Genomic DNA, 14,405 nt, shown 5'->3' on the forward strand with positions numbered 1-14,405 from the left:
GGATAATTTACATGGAAAGTGTTTGCAAGAGTCAGCTGATCACACACATGGTTACCCTGACCCGCGTCACTAGTTCCATTACAAAATATAAATGAATGTGACATGAAGTGGCATTTTTTTGTTTAGTTTCATGTTCAATTCATATTGCAAAGGACTCGCTAAAGTGAATTCAAACATAGGCAGAGAAGTAAAGTCTTACAATGCATATTGAAAGTTTATTTGTAACTGGGTTTAGTTATATTTACATATAAACAAAATAAGATATTAGTGACAGTAGGTGTGCTCGTTTTAAATTACCAATATTGGTATAGTGTGTATTGACACACCGGGTGACCCTAGATATTTTTGTTTGGAGGAATAAACTGCTGATCAAGTTTCATATGTGACTGTCTAGCATGGGTCAGTTAACTATTAGAGTGCTGATACCAGCTGAAGGGCAAAGTAAAATAAAGTTAATTGTTTGCATAGTTATTCTAGAGAATACTAAACTTCTATTCTCCTGTCTTCATTTTGATGCGACAAATGTGTCTAAGTGACACGGGCACACACAGGATGATCTTTTCCGAAGGAATGTTTCTAACTTATATAATAATGTCGAAGAAGAGCCCATTCTTTTAAACACATCAAACATTGAACAATAAATTTATTATATAGTCACATTTCAAGATATTCCACATGGCAAAACATTTGCTGCTTAGAAGTAAAAAAAGAAAAAATTACTTTTCCTAATACAAGTATACTGATATATGCCATAAAGCTTACAAAATATCACATCCTCTTTGACTGATGGAACTTAGTGTGTAGTTATTTTATTTATTTAAAAAAATCTTTTTTTTGTGTCCATGTCACTGGGTAAAAATAAAGCACTTTATCTACAGGTTTTAAAGAATAAATAAAACAAAAACAAACAGGAATGAATTTTTAAAATAAAAAATGTTAATGTAAATTAGACAAGAAAAACATGAGTTTAAAATATATACAATGTAGCTCTTCAAAAATATATATATTTTTTTATATGAAATAATTTACTAAAAACAAAATGTTAATATATTTCAAAATAAATACAAAAGCATTAGTTAAAACTGGTAACAAAATAACATGTTTGGTCTCGTTTTAGACTAGTCAGATAGTGACCAAATGATGCATTTTCAAGAAGAGACTATTTTCAACTTATGTAACTTTAGCAGCTATTGAAAACTTAGACTGTTTAATAGAGTTCTCACAGACTACAGAGAAAAGATTCTCTACATTGTATTTTTGGAGCATCCAGTCCTTAGTTAATTTACAATGACAGAGGTCTGGTCTAAGGGAGGTAATCTGTGCTGTTTTGTTATTCTCTTTTCTTTATTTCTTGGAGATAAGGAATTCAATTGTTGTCGTTTCTGATTGACTTTGAATTGTTTAGATGTTAGAGATACAGGAGGTAACATTGAGTCCAGTTTGGGAGACTTGGGAAACTTCAATAAATTGTTGACTTTGATCATTAAACTTCTGTTAGAAAAAATTTAAGAAAAAAAAAATTGAACTTGTTAGTCTGTGATTTAAAAATGTCAAAACACAATTTACCTTTCTAGAAACATGGAACATAATTAGATGACCTTACTTCTTTACTTCAATCAAACAGAAAAACAAAGTACTTCTCAGATTAAATGTCACACATATACATACAAATATTGCTTATTGGTTTTGCAGATTAGTACGAATTATTTTATACATGCATGCGATATGCATGCTTAGTGTTCAAATACCAAAGGGCACACTTTTGGAAGACCATAATAATAATAATAATAATAATAATAATTTTATTTAAGAAGCGCTGTTAACAAACAAAATGTAGGCTCAAGGCGCTGTGATAACATTACAAACACAAACACGAGAGCTAAAATGACAAACTAATCTAAAAAAATTTAAACAGATAGGTCTTGATTTTTTTCTTGAATGTATGTCTGAGATCAATAGAGAGTGAGTTCTAAACCTTTTGTCCATGCACTGAAAAAGCCCACAGACCATAGATTTTGAGGGAGAAACATGGCACCACTACAAGCATTGAGTCCATTGAGGGCAGGGCTCTCTGAGGGACATATGAAGTAATCAGTTCGCTAAGGTACAGGGGCATTTCTTTATTATAGTGTGGCCACCTTGTAGTCGATTCTTACTTTCACAGGAAGCCAATGGAGTGTGCACAAGAGAGTAGTAGAACCCAAAGTAAATCTGAACCTATTTCACAAATTAAATTTTTTTTGCTATTTATTTTGGGGGTGTGGTGGATGAGTGGTAAAGTGCTTGGATTCTAAACCTAGGGATCCTGGATTCAAATCTCCAAGAAGACTGGGATTTTGAATTTCTGGATTTTTAGAAGGCCGCTGATTCCATGCAACTCTAATGGGTACCTGACATTAGTTGGGGAAAGCAATAGCAGTTGGTCATTCCTTCATCATTACATCCTAATTAAATCATCTACTCTATAGATCACAAGGGTACTGTACTTTTTTGGGGGTTAAGGTTATTCCTAAGAAGGTAACCATTGCCTAACCCTAGAAAACAATCCATATTATATTAAATTTCTGTTTTAAAAAGATGCCTGTGTAGAAAAAAATAAAAACTTTCAACATATTAATTTGCTAATAAGAAAAAAAAAAAGATTAAGTCTTACATCTTAAAAAAAAAATCAAAAGTCAGAAATATTTGCAATGATATTTTGATTTAGAAAGGATAACCCAGAATAATATTTTTTTTTTTTACATTTTTCAGATGTTTTTTTCCAAATTGAAGTTAATTACATCCTCGGAAAAATCTCCTGCAGGATGACGCAGTGGACAGCACTAAAATCTGTGACCAACGAGATGATAGTCTACAGCGCATACCACATGGTCATGCAGCCATTCATATAAATACAAATAATCAAAGAACTTACTGAATGTGGAGTTTATGCTCATCTATGTAAAGTTGATATTCATTGAACTTGTCAAGATAATTCTCAGGCATCACCATCTTAAAATAGAGACAAAGTATGTGAATGATTATATGTGTGTGTACATATTTCTCATTTACTCAGTTTATATTATTTCATATGCACTTTCGTTTTGATTTATATGTCTTTAAAAATATTATAAATTAACACACACCACTAATGTATGTTAGTATGCATACTCATGTTCAGCCTGACATCAATTACGATACATTACTTACATTTTTCATTTGCATATAGATTAAAATCCTTTGACACATATATTTGTTGTAATTTAGAGACATTTTTGTTTTGGGAGCTCAGTTCTGAAAGATTATAAGTCTTGATGCACTAGAAGCATATATTGTTTTTCCTGTTTTCCAACACCAAAGTGTCTGTCCTCCCCTGACCTACATCTGTGGGCACTTTCTTTGCAACCAGACAATTAGCCACTGATACAAAAGACTGGATGAATACCCCCCAGCTAGAAAACTAGTAGATGGTTAGAGATGCAGAAGATGTATCCGGATATAGTCTTTCATGCATCATGCCACAAGATTAGCTGATAAAGATGGCCTCTCCATCAACAGGCAAAATATTCAACATTTTCACTGCCTTCCCCCTTAGTATTGCCCCACAGACCCAGACATTCACTTGAAACTAGTGGATTCCAATGCCACTAATCTAAGGCATTCATCTACTGCCACTGAATAATAGCACCATCAATGCCTTCAAGCCTAATGCTATTTTTACATATACTGATAGGTCAGCATCAATAGACTCTGGAAGAGCAGGTTTTGGAGCCTAAATTAAGTTTCTTGGTTCTGACTCAGTTAAAATCTTTGGATCTTGTGGTAGTGTTTGCAGTTTCAATATGGAGGCCATGGTCATCTGTAAAGCCTTAAAAGTCATTACGAGGGCAACACAGACTGTTATGGTCACTGGCTCGAAGCCTGTGCTACAGGCTTTGCAAAGCTCTGGACTATGCCCCCCCTATATCAACACGGTCATCATGGCTTCACACAATATAAACCAATGCTAAGGCACCCCGGTAATAATGCAGTGGGTACCGAGTCACATAGGAGTGACTGGCAACATCATTGCAGACTCCTTGGATGTGAGTTTCCAGCATGCTCTGGCAACAATAAAAAAAAAATAGAAATGGAAAAATGGTTGAGTGCTGGGACAAGTCTCAAAAAGCCTGTGAAGTCTGGAGGTGGAGGCTGCCAAGGCCTGAGCTAGTTATTATAGCATAGTGAAGGATGGGTCACTGTCCTGTTGGTTTATATTTAGCATGTCTCACATGAATCTTTGACTCACTGCTGTAGGGAACAAGAGGAAACCATGTCTCATAATCTTGTTGATTGCCCCAGACTTGCTGACCTCTGTCTCGACAGGTCTGGGGAAACCACTAATTCTTGACCTATATTGTGACATACATGCACTTCGCAAAACATCAAGGTTTCTGTCCAAAGCTATTATAAGAGAGGATTTGAACCTCTTAAGCCCTCACTGAAATAAAGTTTGATGATGATGATTTCAGGAGATAGAATTTTGTTCAATTGGCTCCTTCATGTTGCTTTTACCAGGTGGAAGGGACAAAAAGACAGAAGCAGGTCAAGTTACAATATGCCCCACACCCGCCACCCTAAAAAAGGAAATATGTCTATGTTAACAAAAAAAAAAAGAAAGTACTATGAAATAGAGGATTGTCTAATATCCATCTAGAACTGTCCTCCATCCTATAATGAAAGAAATGACCTTTACCTTTAATTTGGTGCCTACATTAAATCTACAGCTTCTTTTTTTTCCAGTTAGGGATAAGGCTATATTCTCCTGTGACATCACTCGGACACTTAGAAAGTAGTTCATGCCAAAAACTATGGGCTGGAAAGGCGGAGCATGGACGTGGGTTTCATGATCCTTCCAGATCCAAGATCTTCTTCTTGACCCAGTCAAATCTAATTCAATTCCGCCCTGTTGATCATAATTTAACCTGAAAGAAAGAAATCACTTTGTTCATATTTAGGTTATTTTCAAACATGTTCTATATTTATAATTTGTTTTACAACTTCCAAAACTTATAATGAAACAAAAAATGATAGAATAAAACCCTATGTTGATCACTTGTCAATTTTATTGCCTAATACATTGTTTTATTTATTGTTCTATCAGTTATGTAAGATACATTTTGTTTTGTTTTTTATCAGTAAATTATGATGACACTGCTCTAAATATAATTAGTCAAAGTAAAGTTCCCCTTTCAGACCGTGTGATCTATAGGGCAGATGATATTAAGGTCATCTGTCTCCTAATGAGAAGTGTGTTATGTGGCCAGCACAATGACCAACCGCCTTTACTTTACCCAACTAAAGTCAGATACCCAAAAAGTTGGGTAAATATAATATAATGCAAGCATATTGAAATAGCTTAAGGCCAACTTTAAAAAAAATGAATAATGCAATAAACAGAAATAGATAGGAATACATTAAAGCTTGAAAGTAAATTGTATCATCCTTTTATTTTGACTTCAGTTTGGATCACTAAACTAATGTGATACAAAGTAATAGGAACAAGACTTAAACCCAAATTTCCTGAGTTGACTCTGAACACTGAATTTTGAACATTGCTTTCTGAAAAGTGTCTATGAGTAATGTAGCATAGCTCTCCTACAATATATCACTTATTTAGACAAAATATTGGTACTACTATAAAATCTCACATTTGTATTGCCATTATTTTCATATCTTTTTTTTAATTTCCATTAGTTTATTATCTATTTACAGGTGTTAATATTGCATTCATTTAGACTATTTAATAAAGATAACAAGTAAAACTCAAAAGGAACATTACTACTATTTCTGTAAAAAAGAAATACAAATGAAAAGATCATCCATGTTTTAAGAGTATATGCCAATTGTCAATGAGGCTAGATAGGTGAATATTTAAAAAATATAATTATTTGTTTTCTTATTTCATTCAGTCACAGTCTCAGTTGACACATTGCCTGATTTAATGTTCACCTCGGGTTAAGAGGTTAAAAGACACTTAGAATTCCTGATGTAGAAAACAGGAAGTAGAATGAATAAAAAAGTTGACTTTGAGTTCAGTCAAGCAGTCAAGTGGTATACGTTGGACCGGGCAGTCAAGTAGTATTTTTGGTCCGGGACGGACAGTAGCGACTTAGAAAGTCGAGTAGTAATGTCAGTTAGGTAGTAACTTTTGGGCAATTGATGCCAGTGGTCTTTTTGAGACATGTATTTCTAGTAGTTATTCTGTATTATTCTGTACAGTGTTACCCGCTGAGATGCGGACGTGATTTGTAATATACTCTAGAGAGTTTAACGTATTGCATATATTTGATACCACTGTCATGTGGATAGGATTATTTCTTGTAGACTTGTGTAACTAACAAGGAGTGCAGTATTATTATTATTGTTATCAAATAAACTTTATATTTTGTCTGCTGAAACGGACTTGAGTCAATCTGTAGTATCTATGTTTGTCACGTGTCAAGAGTACTCCAGGAAGCACAAACCCAGCATTCTACGCACAAACCCAGCATTCTACGCATTCGCGACACAGTAGTAGTGACCAGTCCCTCATGTGTGTGATAGTAATACATGTCACACAATATCAACGCCACGTCTCAAAACGTGCATTGACACATTCCTAAGTTTAAATATAGTCAATAACTAGGAGGCACTAACCCTAACTCTAACTCTGCATGATTATTATCAAAAGATTTAAACTTTCTATTTAAATACATTATATTTAATAAATAAACTTCAAGTGTATTTAAATCCTTGGATGTTATGGATCATATTGTTATGTTCCTCTCAGGCTCTGCCAGCACTGCTCAACACAAACAACCAACTCATAAACTTGACAATCCTAAGTTTAATGCCTGTATCTACATATCAATTAAATAAGTACTATATGATCCATAAGGCGAAGCTCAACTTCCTTCCCTATTGAAAGTTTACAATAATTTCACACAAAAATCAGGGAAACACATCTCAAGTTAAAAAAGAAACTAATACCTAATTTTTCCATCCATGAAATAGCAAGTTCCACAACCAGTTGCATCAAAGACTGCGAGTATCTGTGATTCTGTACTATCATCAAGAACAACATAAGTATTCTGTCCTAGTGTCACACTGGTGATTAAAATAGCAATTCTTCCAGAAGGATAACTTTAAATACGTTAAGGACATAGAAAAGAATTGTAATTCACCACGTGTGCACATTTGCATATGTTTTAAAACATCAATCTTTAAAAACATACTGCAAACACAAGAAAATTATGGCAGATCATTCAAACCAAAACAGGTTTCTGACAGTAAATTCTGGTACCTCCAACAGTTCAAATTATTTAATTCTAATTTTAGCAAAGGATACAAAACATTTCCAGTTCCATCAGGAAATATTATAAGAAATGGAGTTCCATTTGGATAAAACTTTTGAATGATTTCTCTACCTTGAACCTGAAAAGCAGATTATAAAATATTTTAGAGTCAATAAAACTAAAACTTGACATTAACAGAACTACCCTAAAATGACATCATCAGAACTACCCTAAATTTGACAATAACAGAACTGCCCTAAACTTGACATTAACAGAACTGCCCTAAACTTGACATTAACAGAACTATCCTAAACTTGACATTAACAGAACTGTCCTAAACTTGACATTAACAGAACTACCCTAAAATGACATCATCAGAACTACCCTAAACTTAACAATAACAGAACTGCCCTAAACTTGACATTAACAGAACTGCCCTAAACTTGACATTAACAGAACTATCCTAAACTTGACATTAACAGAACTGTCCTAAACTTGACATTAACAGAACTATCCTAAACCTGACATTAACAGAACTATCCTAAAATGACATCATCAGAACTACCCTAAACTTGACAATAACAGAACTGCTGTAAACTTGACATTAACATAACTATCCTACACTTCACATTAACAGAACTGCCCTAAACTTGACATTAACAGATCTATCCTAAACTTCACATTAACAGAACTGCCCTAAACTTGACATTAACAGAACTATCCTAAACTTGACATTAACAGAACTTTCCTAAACCTGACATTAACAGAACTATCCTAAAATGACATCATCAGAACTACCCTAAACTTAACAATAACAGAACTGCCCTAAACTTGACATTAACAGAACTGCCCTAAACTTGACATTAACAGAACTGCTCTAAACTTGACATTAACAGAGCTATCCTAAACTTGACATTTACAGAACTGTACTAAACTTGACATTAACAGAACTGTCCTAAACTTGACACTAACAGAACTGTCCTAAACTTGACATAAACAGAACTACCCTAAAATGACATCATCAGAACTACCCAAAACTTGACAATAACAGAACTGCTTTAAACTTGACATTAACAGAGCTATCCTAAACTTGACATTAACAGAACTGCTCTAAACTTGACATTAACAGAACTGTCCTAAACTTGACACTAACAGAACTGTCCTAAACTTGACATTAACAGAACTACCCTAAAATGACATCATCAGAACTACCCTAAACTTGACAATAACAGAACTGCTCTAAACTTGACATTAACAGAACTATCCTAAACTTTACATTTACAGAACTGTACTAAACTTGACATTAACAGAACTGTCCTAAACTTGACATTAACAGAACTATCCTAAACTTGACATTAACAGAACTGTACTAAACTTGACATTAACAGAACTGTCCTAAACTTGACATTAACAGAACTATCCTAAACTTGACATTAACAGAACTATCCTAAACTTGATATTAACAGAATTATTCTAAACTTGACATTTCCAGAATTATCCTAAACTCACATTAACAGAATTGTCCTACACTTAACATTAACAGAACTGTCCATAAGCCAAAGCAAAAGGTACCTAGTTAACTATGGCACAATTTAATGAAATACTTTCTTAATATCTGCTCAACAAAATGGTACACTGGTATAGGTTCAAATGAAGAATGTCTAAGACAACACTAGATTCTACTAATGTGTCTAAATTAAATTAAAAACTGTTGGGAATGTAGAGTAATTAACAAATAAATACATTTCACTCCATGTTATTATAAGCCTGTTAATATCATAATGTGCTGAAAAATATTTTAGTCTTCTATCCTGAAGGATCTTTAGATTTAATGATTTTACTAAAGGTGTTATGGCGGTGGGCAGGGACTGAGCCTGGAACCATTGAGCCCATTGAATGATACACATACCAAATGACTAGACAGCCATTAGTTGTGAAACAAACACAGTATTACTTTCTAATGGTGGAACATTTTACATAAAACCTTACACTTGAATTAATGAAAACAAAAAAAAACTGGTCCTGTATAGGCAAACCAAAATGATAACTTTTTGTTTTTAAATATAAAAATAAAAAAAATGCATGTCAAAAGTCCGAAAAATCTGGCCAGAATGAAAACAATGAAAGATAATTTTGTGATACCAAATTTTTATATCAATAATTGAGTTTTAATTTACTGCATGAGTATTGTCACATACAAATGGCTGCCTGGTCGTGCGGTTTGCGCGCTGGACTGTCGTTCAGATTTATCGACGGTCGAGGGTTCAAACCCTGCCCGCTCCCATCCCACGTCATCCTGCGGGAGGTTTGGACTAGGAAGTAAACTATCTTCAACTCTGAAGGAACATCCGAAACATGTAAAACATTTTACAAACACAAAATAGATAACTTATAGTACCTCACTATACTGGTACTTTAGAGAATATAGTGTATACAGAGCAGGAAAATGTAAATAGTGAACATGAGTTAGTTAGGACTGGAAGTAAGGTATGAGAGATGAAGAGTTAGTGGAAGAAGTTGACTTAAATTAGTTAGAAGAGTTAGTAAAGTAAAAGTCAGTCAAGTACAGTAGTGGTAGCAAGATAGTATATGAGTATGTGGTAGAAACTGAAAATAATCAAGTCGTTATACAAAATCATAGAAACCATAAAAAGATGTTTACTTGTCCACTAACTAGTGCCATAGGATGAAAGGGTTCAGGAACGAATATCTCTGTATCTGGGTCATCAAGATTGAGAGAACTTGGAACTCTCAGAGTCCAGCCTTCCTCTAGCAACGATCCGACACCATGATAACCTGCTAACTATAGCAAAAAAACAAACAACGCAAGCTTAAAATCTATGGCCATATTACAAGATCTTCGGGGCTCGCAAAGACCTTCCTTCAGGGAACAGTACCAAGAAAAAGAAGAAGAGGCAGACAGATAAAGCGATGGGAGGACAGCATTAAAGAATGGACGAGCATGCCATTTAAAGAGTTTCTTATTAATGTAAAAGACAGGGAGGAATGGAGATAGACGGTCGACGAGTCTTGCTTGGTGCCCCAACGGTCCAACAGACTAAGGGGCAGGTAAAGTTAAGGTAAAGGGTGTGTAGCCAGCCAAGGCTAACTAGCCCCTCCTGCCCGAGGCTTACTGTTTTACAGGCCAGTTACTCGCTTTTGCCCCTTCTGTTAGTGAAAGCAGTTCCGCCGGACTCAACTCATGAAGGCCAGGAGTTGGACTGGTTGTCAGAAGCTACTTGAAACGCATGCCGTTATAAAGCAATGTATAGATAGTGGAGTACTTATATCCATTATCACTTCGGACCATGGCAACCTTGCGGAACAGTTACTAAATACAAATAGCTTTCTTGTTGCGAACACTAACATGGGTGTCCTTTGTAAGTACTACAGCTTCTTCTTTCCGGTCGTACATGTGCTTTTCGTGTTTCTGTTTCTCACACTTCAGTGTGGGCTCTTGGGGACACCTCTATGCAACAATTTGCCCGTCACACTTCTTTATTTCACTTGTACTTTGTTATTATGACACTATTATTCATTCTCCAAAAGCTTGAACACAGCATTTCAGCCGTTAAGAATTTAGAAAGCTCTCTCTCTCTCTTTATGCGCATAACATCACTTGGAAAACTTGCGACGCTATATTCCAGACTTTCTTGATTGTCAAAAGGTATTTATGGGTTTACATTTTTTCTTTCTCCTGCTGACATCATAGATTAATATTGGACAAATATGGATGATTTAATTTTCAAGATGAATTCAAACATAAACAATTGAGCATAGAAAACTGAAATGTAAAAAAAAAAAAAAAAATTCTGACCCTAATTAATACGATATCCAGTTTGCTATATCCATATTTTGTTAGATCTTAAAATCCTAATCGACGATACCATCATTGATTTTGACCTCATTAAATTAAATTAATGTTTAATTTTTTAAACTTGACTTTGAATTATATAAAAATAGCATCAATTCCCCTTTAATTATATACAAAATACAACATTTTCTGATAACAAACAACAAAGCTATTGAATCCCAATCATAACAGGGAAGTGAAATCGTAATGAGCGAAAGGAAGAATTCCTTCAAAACGTGGACAAATAATTGCGGAGAGAAAGAGTTAAGTGTCATACTCAGAAAATAAGAAATTAAAATATTCAGAGTTTGTTATATTCAGAGTGCGTTATATCTAGAGTTTGATTAATAAGGTTTCAAGTTTCTAAAGACTTTCAAGTCTAGTTCTGTGATCAACCCAAACGGCGTGTCCGTCGTAATTGTTCAAGATGAGGAGATTATTTCTGAAAGTTTCTAGCTAGTAGACTTTAATCAGGCTACGGTCACTACCAGATGAATAAAATCCATTAGTTTCTCAACAATACACACACGACAATAGAATATTATATATTTATAAAAAAAACAACAACATAGTTCTAGGGTTTAGGATCTAGATTAAATTTCTCTGTGGGCTATGATCAACATTATCATTGTTATAAACTACTATACTGATCATAATTTATTTGTGTACTTTTTATTTTTTACTGTCTTTGTAAACTTTTTTTTTCTCTGTAAATTATTTATCCCCTTTTATCTGCGTGTGTCTGGGCGGCACCTTCGTCACGGAGGTCACGGTCTGGGAGTGAGGGGTAAGGCGGGCGCGAGAACATGGCGGTCGTGTATTACGCGCTCTGGGCTGTCGTCTAGAGGTACCGAGCAAGCAGTTATCTTCAATTCCGAAGGAAAAAAAAAACGAAACTTGTACAATAGATAATGAACGTAAGGACACCATTATCTTTTTTTTTTAATTGTTGTCTTTATCTACGCATCTCATTGAGACCAGAAGTTATGGGAACTGTATGTTGATTTTATGTTTAAATTGTTTTCTTTGGGTGACATGTTTTTTCTGGGTAGCATGTTTCCCGTCTGTGTTTCTATAAGCATTGTCAAACAGTGACACGATTTCTTGGCTTGACTGGACTGGACATGCCTACTATATCTCTATGACCAGTACAGCTAAGTCGGTGTCATAGTCTCACAGCGTATTGAGCCTCTATCAAAAACAAAATACACCCCCCTCCCTTTTTTTTTCCTTTGTACAAGTTAATCGACAAGGTAAGAAGTTCGTAGACAGAAAGACATCTTTCTAACCGTTAAAGTGTGAAATACATTAAAGGAGAGGGAATGGACCTCATTCACCAATCGTAAGGGAACAACATTTAGCCACGTGATAATATTGATAAAAGAATGAAAAAAAAACTATCACGTGACAGCCTGTGTACGTGGCTTTACGTTGTTTGTTTACGATTGGGGAATGAGGTCCATTAGGAAACATATTTGGAACAAAATAATAATAAAGGAAGCAAAAATTATTTTTTTAAAATTTAATCTGTCTTTTTAAAAAATCTGTTCATCTTCTGTTAAAATGATTAGCCCAAGATTTAACTAATGACAAAATTGTGGTGTCGGGACTTGGCTCTTGAATATGGAAGGTTACGTGAACTGTAATAATATGTTTAGTGTTTACAACGCTTTCCGGTGGATGACCCGGAACTGATCTTCTTTATTAGCATCGCAAATAAACGTACATTTAAAATACTTCCTAGTCCAAACCTTCAGCAGGACGAATGGTTGTGTGGGAAGGCTGGGTTTGAGCCCGAGAGCATCGATAAATCCGAACGACAGTCCAGCGCGCAAACCACACAACCAGGCAGCCACCCAGTTGAAGAAGATATAAGAACGGCTTCTGACTTGGAAGAGTGGAAGGATTTGAATACGCGAACTCTTACAACACACTTGCGACCAAAGTCATATAAGACAGATGATAATGAAATAGTACTTGTATTCATTTGGTATCATTTCAGTACAAATTATGGAGACATTAAAACGAAGAGAGAATTAAAGGTACAAAAAAAAAAAGGAATTCACTTGCACATATAAAAATAATGTATTTGTTATTTGTTTATAAATTGTGAGTTCGTTTTGTTAGTGTGTTTGTGTGTATCTAAATAGGCCAACCGTGTGATAGAGCGAGACCAATCTTTACAGGAGGCCTAAGCACTATGGTGATAGTTTTCTAGCGCACTGGATCGCAGTTTCTGCAATAAATTCTCAACAGTAGCACTTAAAGTAAAGCTCTAAATAGGCGAATTTCTGTGTTTCTCAGACAAGGGTGCAGATTATAAAGATGCGTAGATATAAAGAGAAAGTTAATTGATTAAATTTTTTAGGGCCCTTCTCACTGCTGGGCCCCATGTATAGAATTTTAGATAGTGAAATGAAGTGGGAAAATACTAAACGAAAGAGGCTAGATAAGAGAATATATTAGAGGAACATTATTTGAATTGGTAAGGAAAAAAAATTTAGTGATAAAAACAAGACATTGAGCCACTCAATAAACAGGCACACAAGAGACACACAAGACATTCAGACACTCAATAAACAGGCACACAAGAGACACACAAGACATTGAGACACTCAATAAACAGGCACACAAGAGACACACAAGACATTGAGACACTCAATAAATAGGCACACAAGAGACACACAAGACATTGAGCCACTCAATAAACAGGCACACAAGAGACACACAAGACATTGAGACACTCAATAAATAGACACACAAGAGACACACAAGACATTGAGACACTCAATAAATAGACACACAAGAGACACACAAGACATTGAGACACTCAATAAATAGACACACAAGAGACACACAAGACATTGAGCCACTCAATAAATAGACACACAAGAGACACACAAGACATTGAGCTACTCAATAAATAAACACACAAGAGACACACAAGACATTGAGCCACTCAATAAACAGGCACACAAGAGACACACAAGACATTGAGACACTCAATAAATAGACACACAAGAGACACACAAGACATTGAGCCACTCAATAAACAGGCACACAAGAGACACACAAGACATTGAGCTACTCAATAAATAGACACACAAGAGACACACAAGACATTGAGACACTCAATAATCAGGCACACGAGAGACACACAAGACATTGAGCCACTCAATAAATAGACACACAAGAGACACACAAGACATTGAGACACTCAATAAATAGACACACAAGAGACACAAGACATTGAGACA

At 35.0% G+C, this 14,405-nt stretch overlaps 1 protein-coding gene across 1 annotated transcript; it reads right to left on the minus strand.

Annotated features, from left to right (window-relative positions):
• Positions 1 to 201: 201 nt before the first annotated feature.
• On the minus strand, positions 202 to 10,710 carry LOC129922097 (glutamate-rich protein 6B-like). Its single transcript, XM_056006670.1, has 7 exons — positions 10,663 to 10,710; positions 9,958 to 10,098; positions 7,349 to 7,434; positions 6,991 to 7,143; positions 4,715 to 4,943; positions 2,915 to 2,991; positions 202 to 1,491 (listed from the first exon to the last, which is right to left on the minus strand). Exons 1-7 carry the CDS (start codon positions 10,708 to 10,710, stop codon positions 1,278 to 1,280), a joined length of 948 nt encoding a protein of 315 aa, XP_055862645.1. The 3' UTR covers positions 202 to 1,277.
• Positions 10,711 to 14,405: the final 3,695 nt, after the last annotated feature.

Source organism: Biomphalaria glabrata, chromosome 12 (assembly GCF_947242115.1).
Source record: "Biomphalaria glabrata chromosome 12, xgBioGlab47.1, whole genome shotgun sequence".
Classification (NCBI taxonomy): Eukaryota; Metazoa; Mollusca; class Gastropoda; family Planorbidae; genus Biomphalaria; species Biomphalaria glabrata.

What these genes read in the sequence shown, in the direction of transcription:
- LOC129922097 (XM_056006670.1), bottom strand. Translation starts at nt 10,710, where the DNA reads ATGTACGACCGGAAAGAAGAAGCTGTAGTACTTACAAAGGACACCCAT. An exon ending in TACTTACAAAGGACACCCAT is followed by an intron (nt 10,099 to 10,662) that starts GTTAGTGTTCGC and finishes TTTTTGCTATAG; the next exon opens with TTAGCAGGTTATCATGGTGT. An exon ending in ATGTAGGCACCAAATTAAAG is followed by an intron (nt 2,992 to 4,714) that starts GTAAAGGTCATT and finishes CTCTATTTTAAG; the next exon opens with ATGGTGATGCCTGAGAATTA.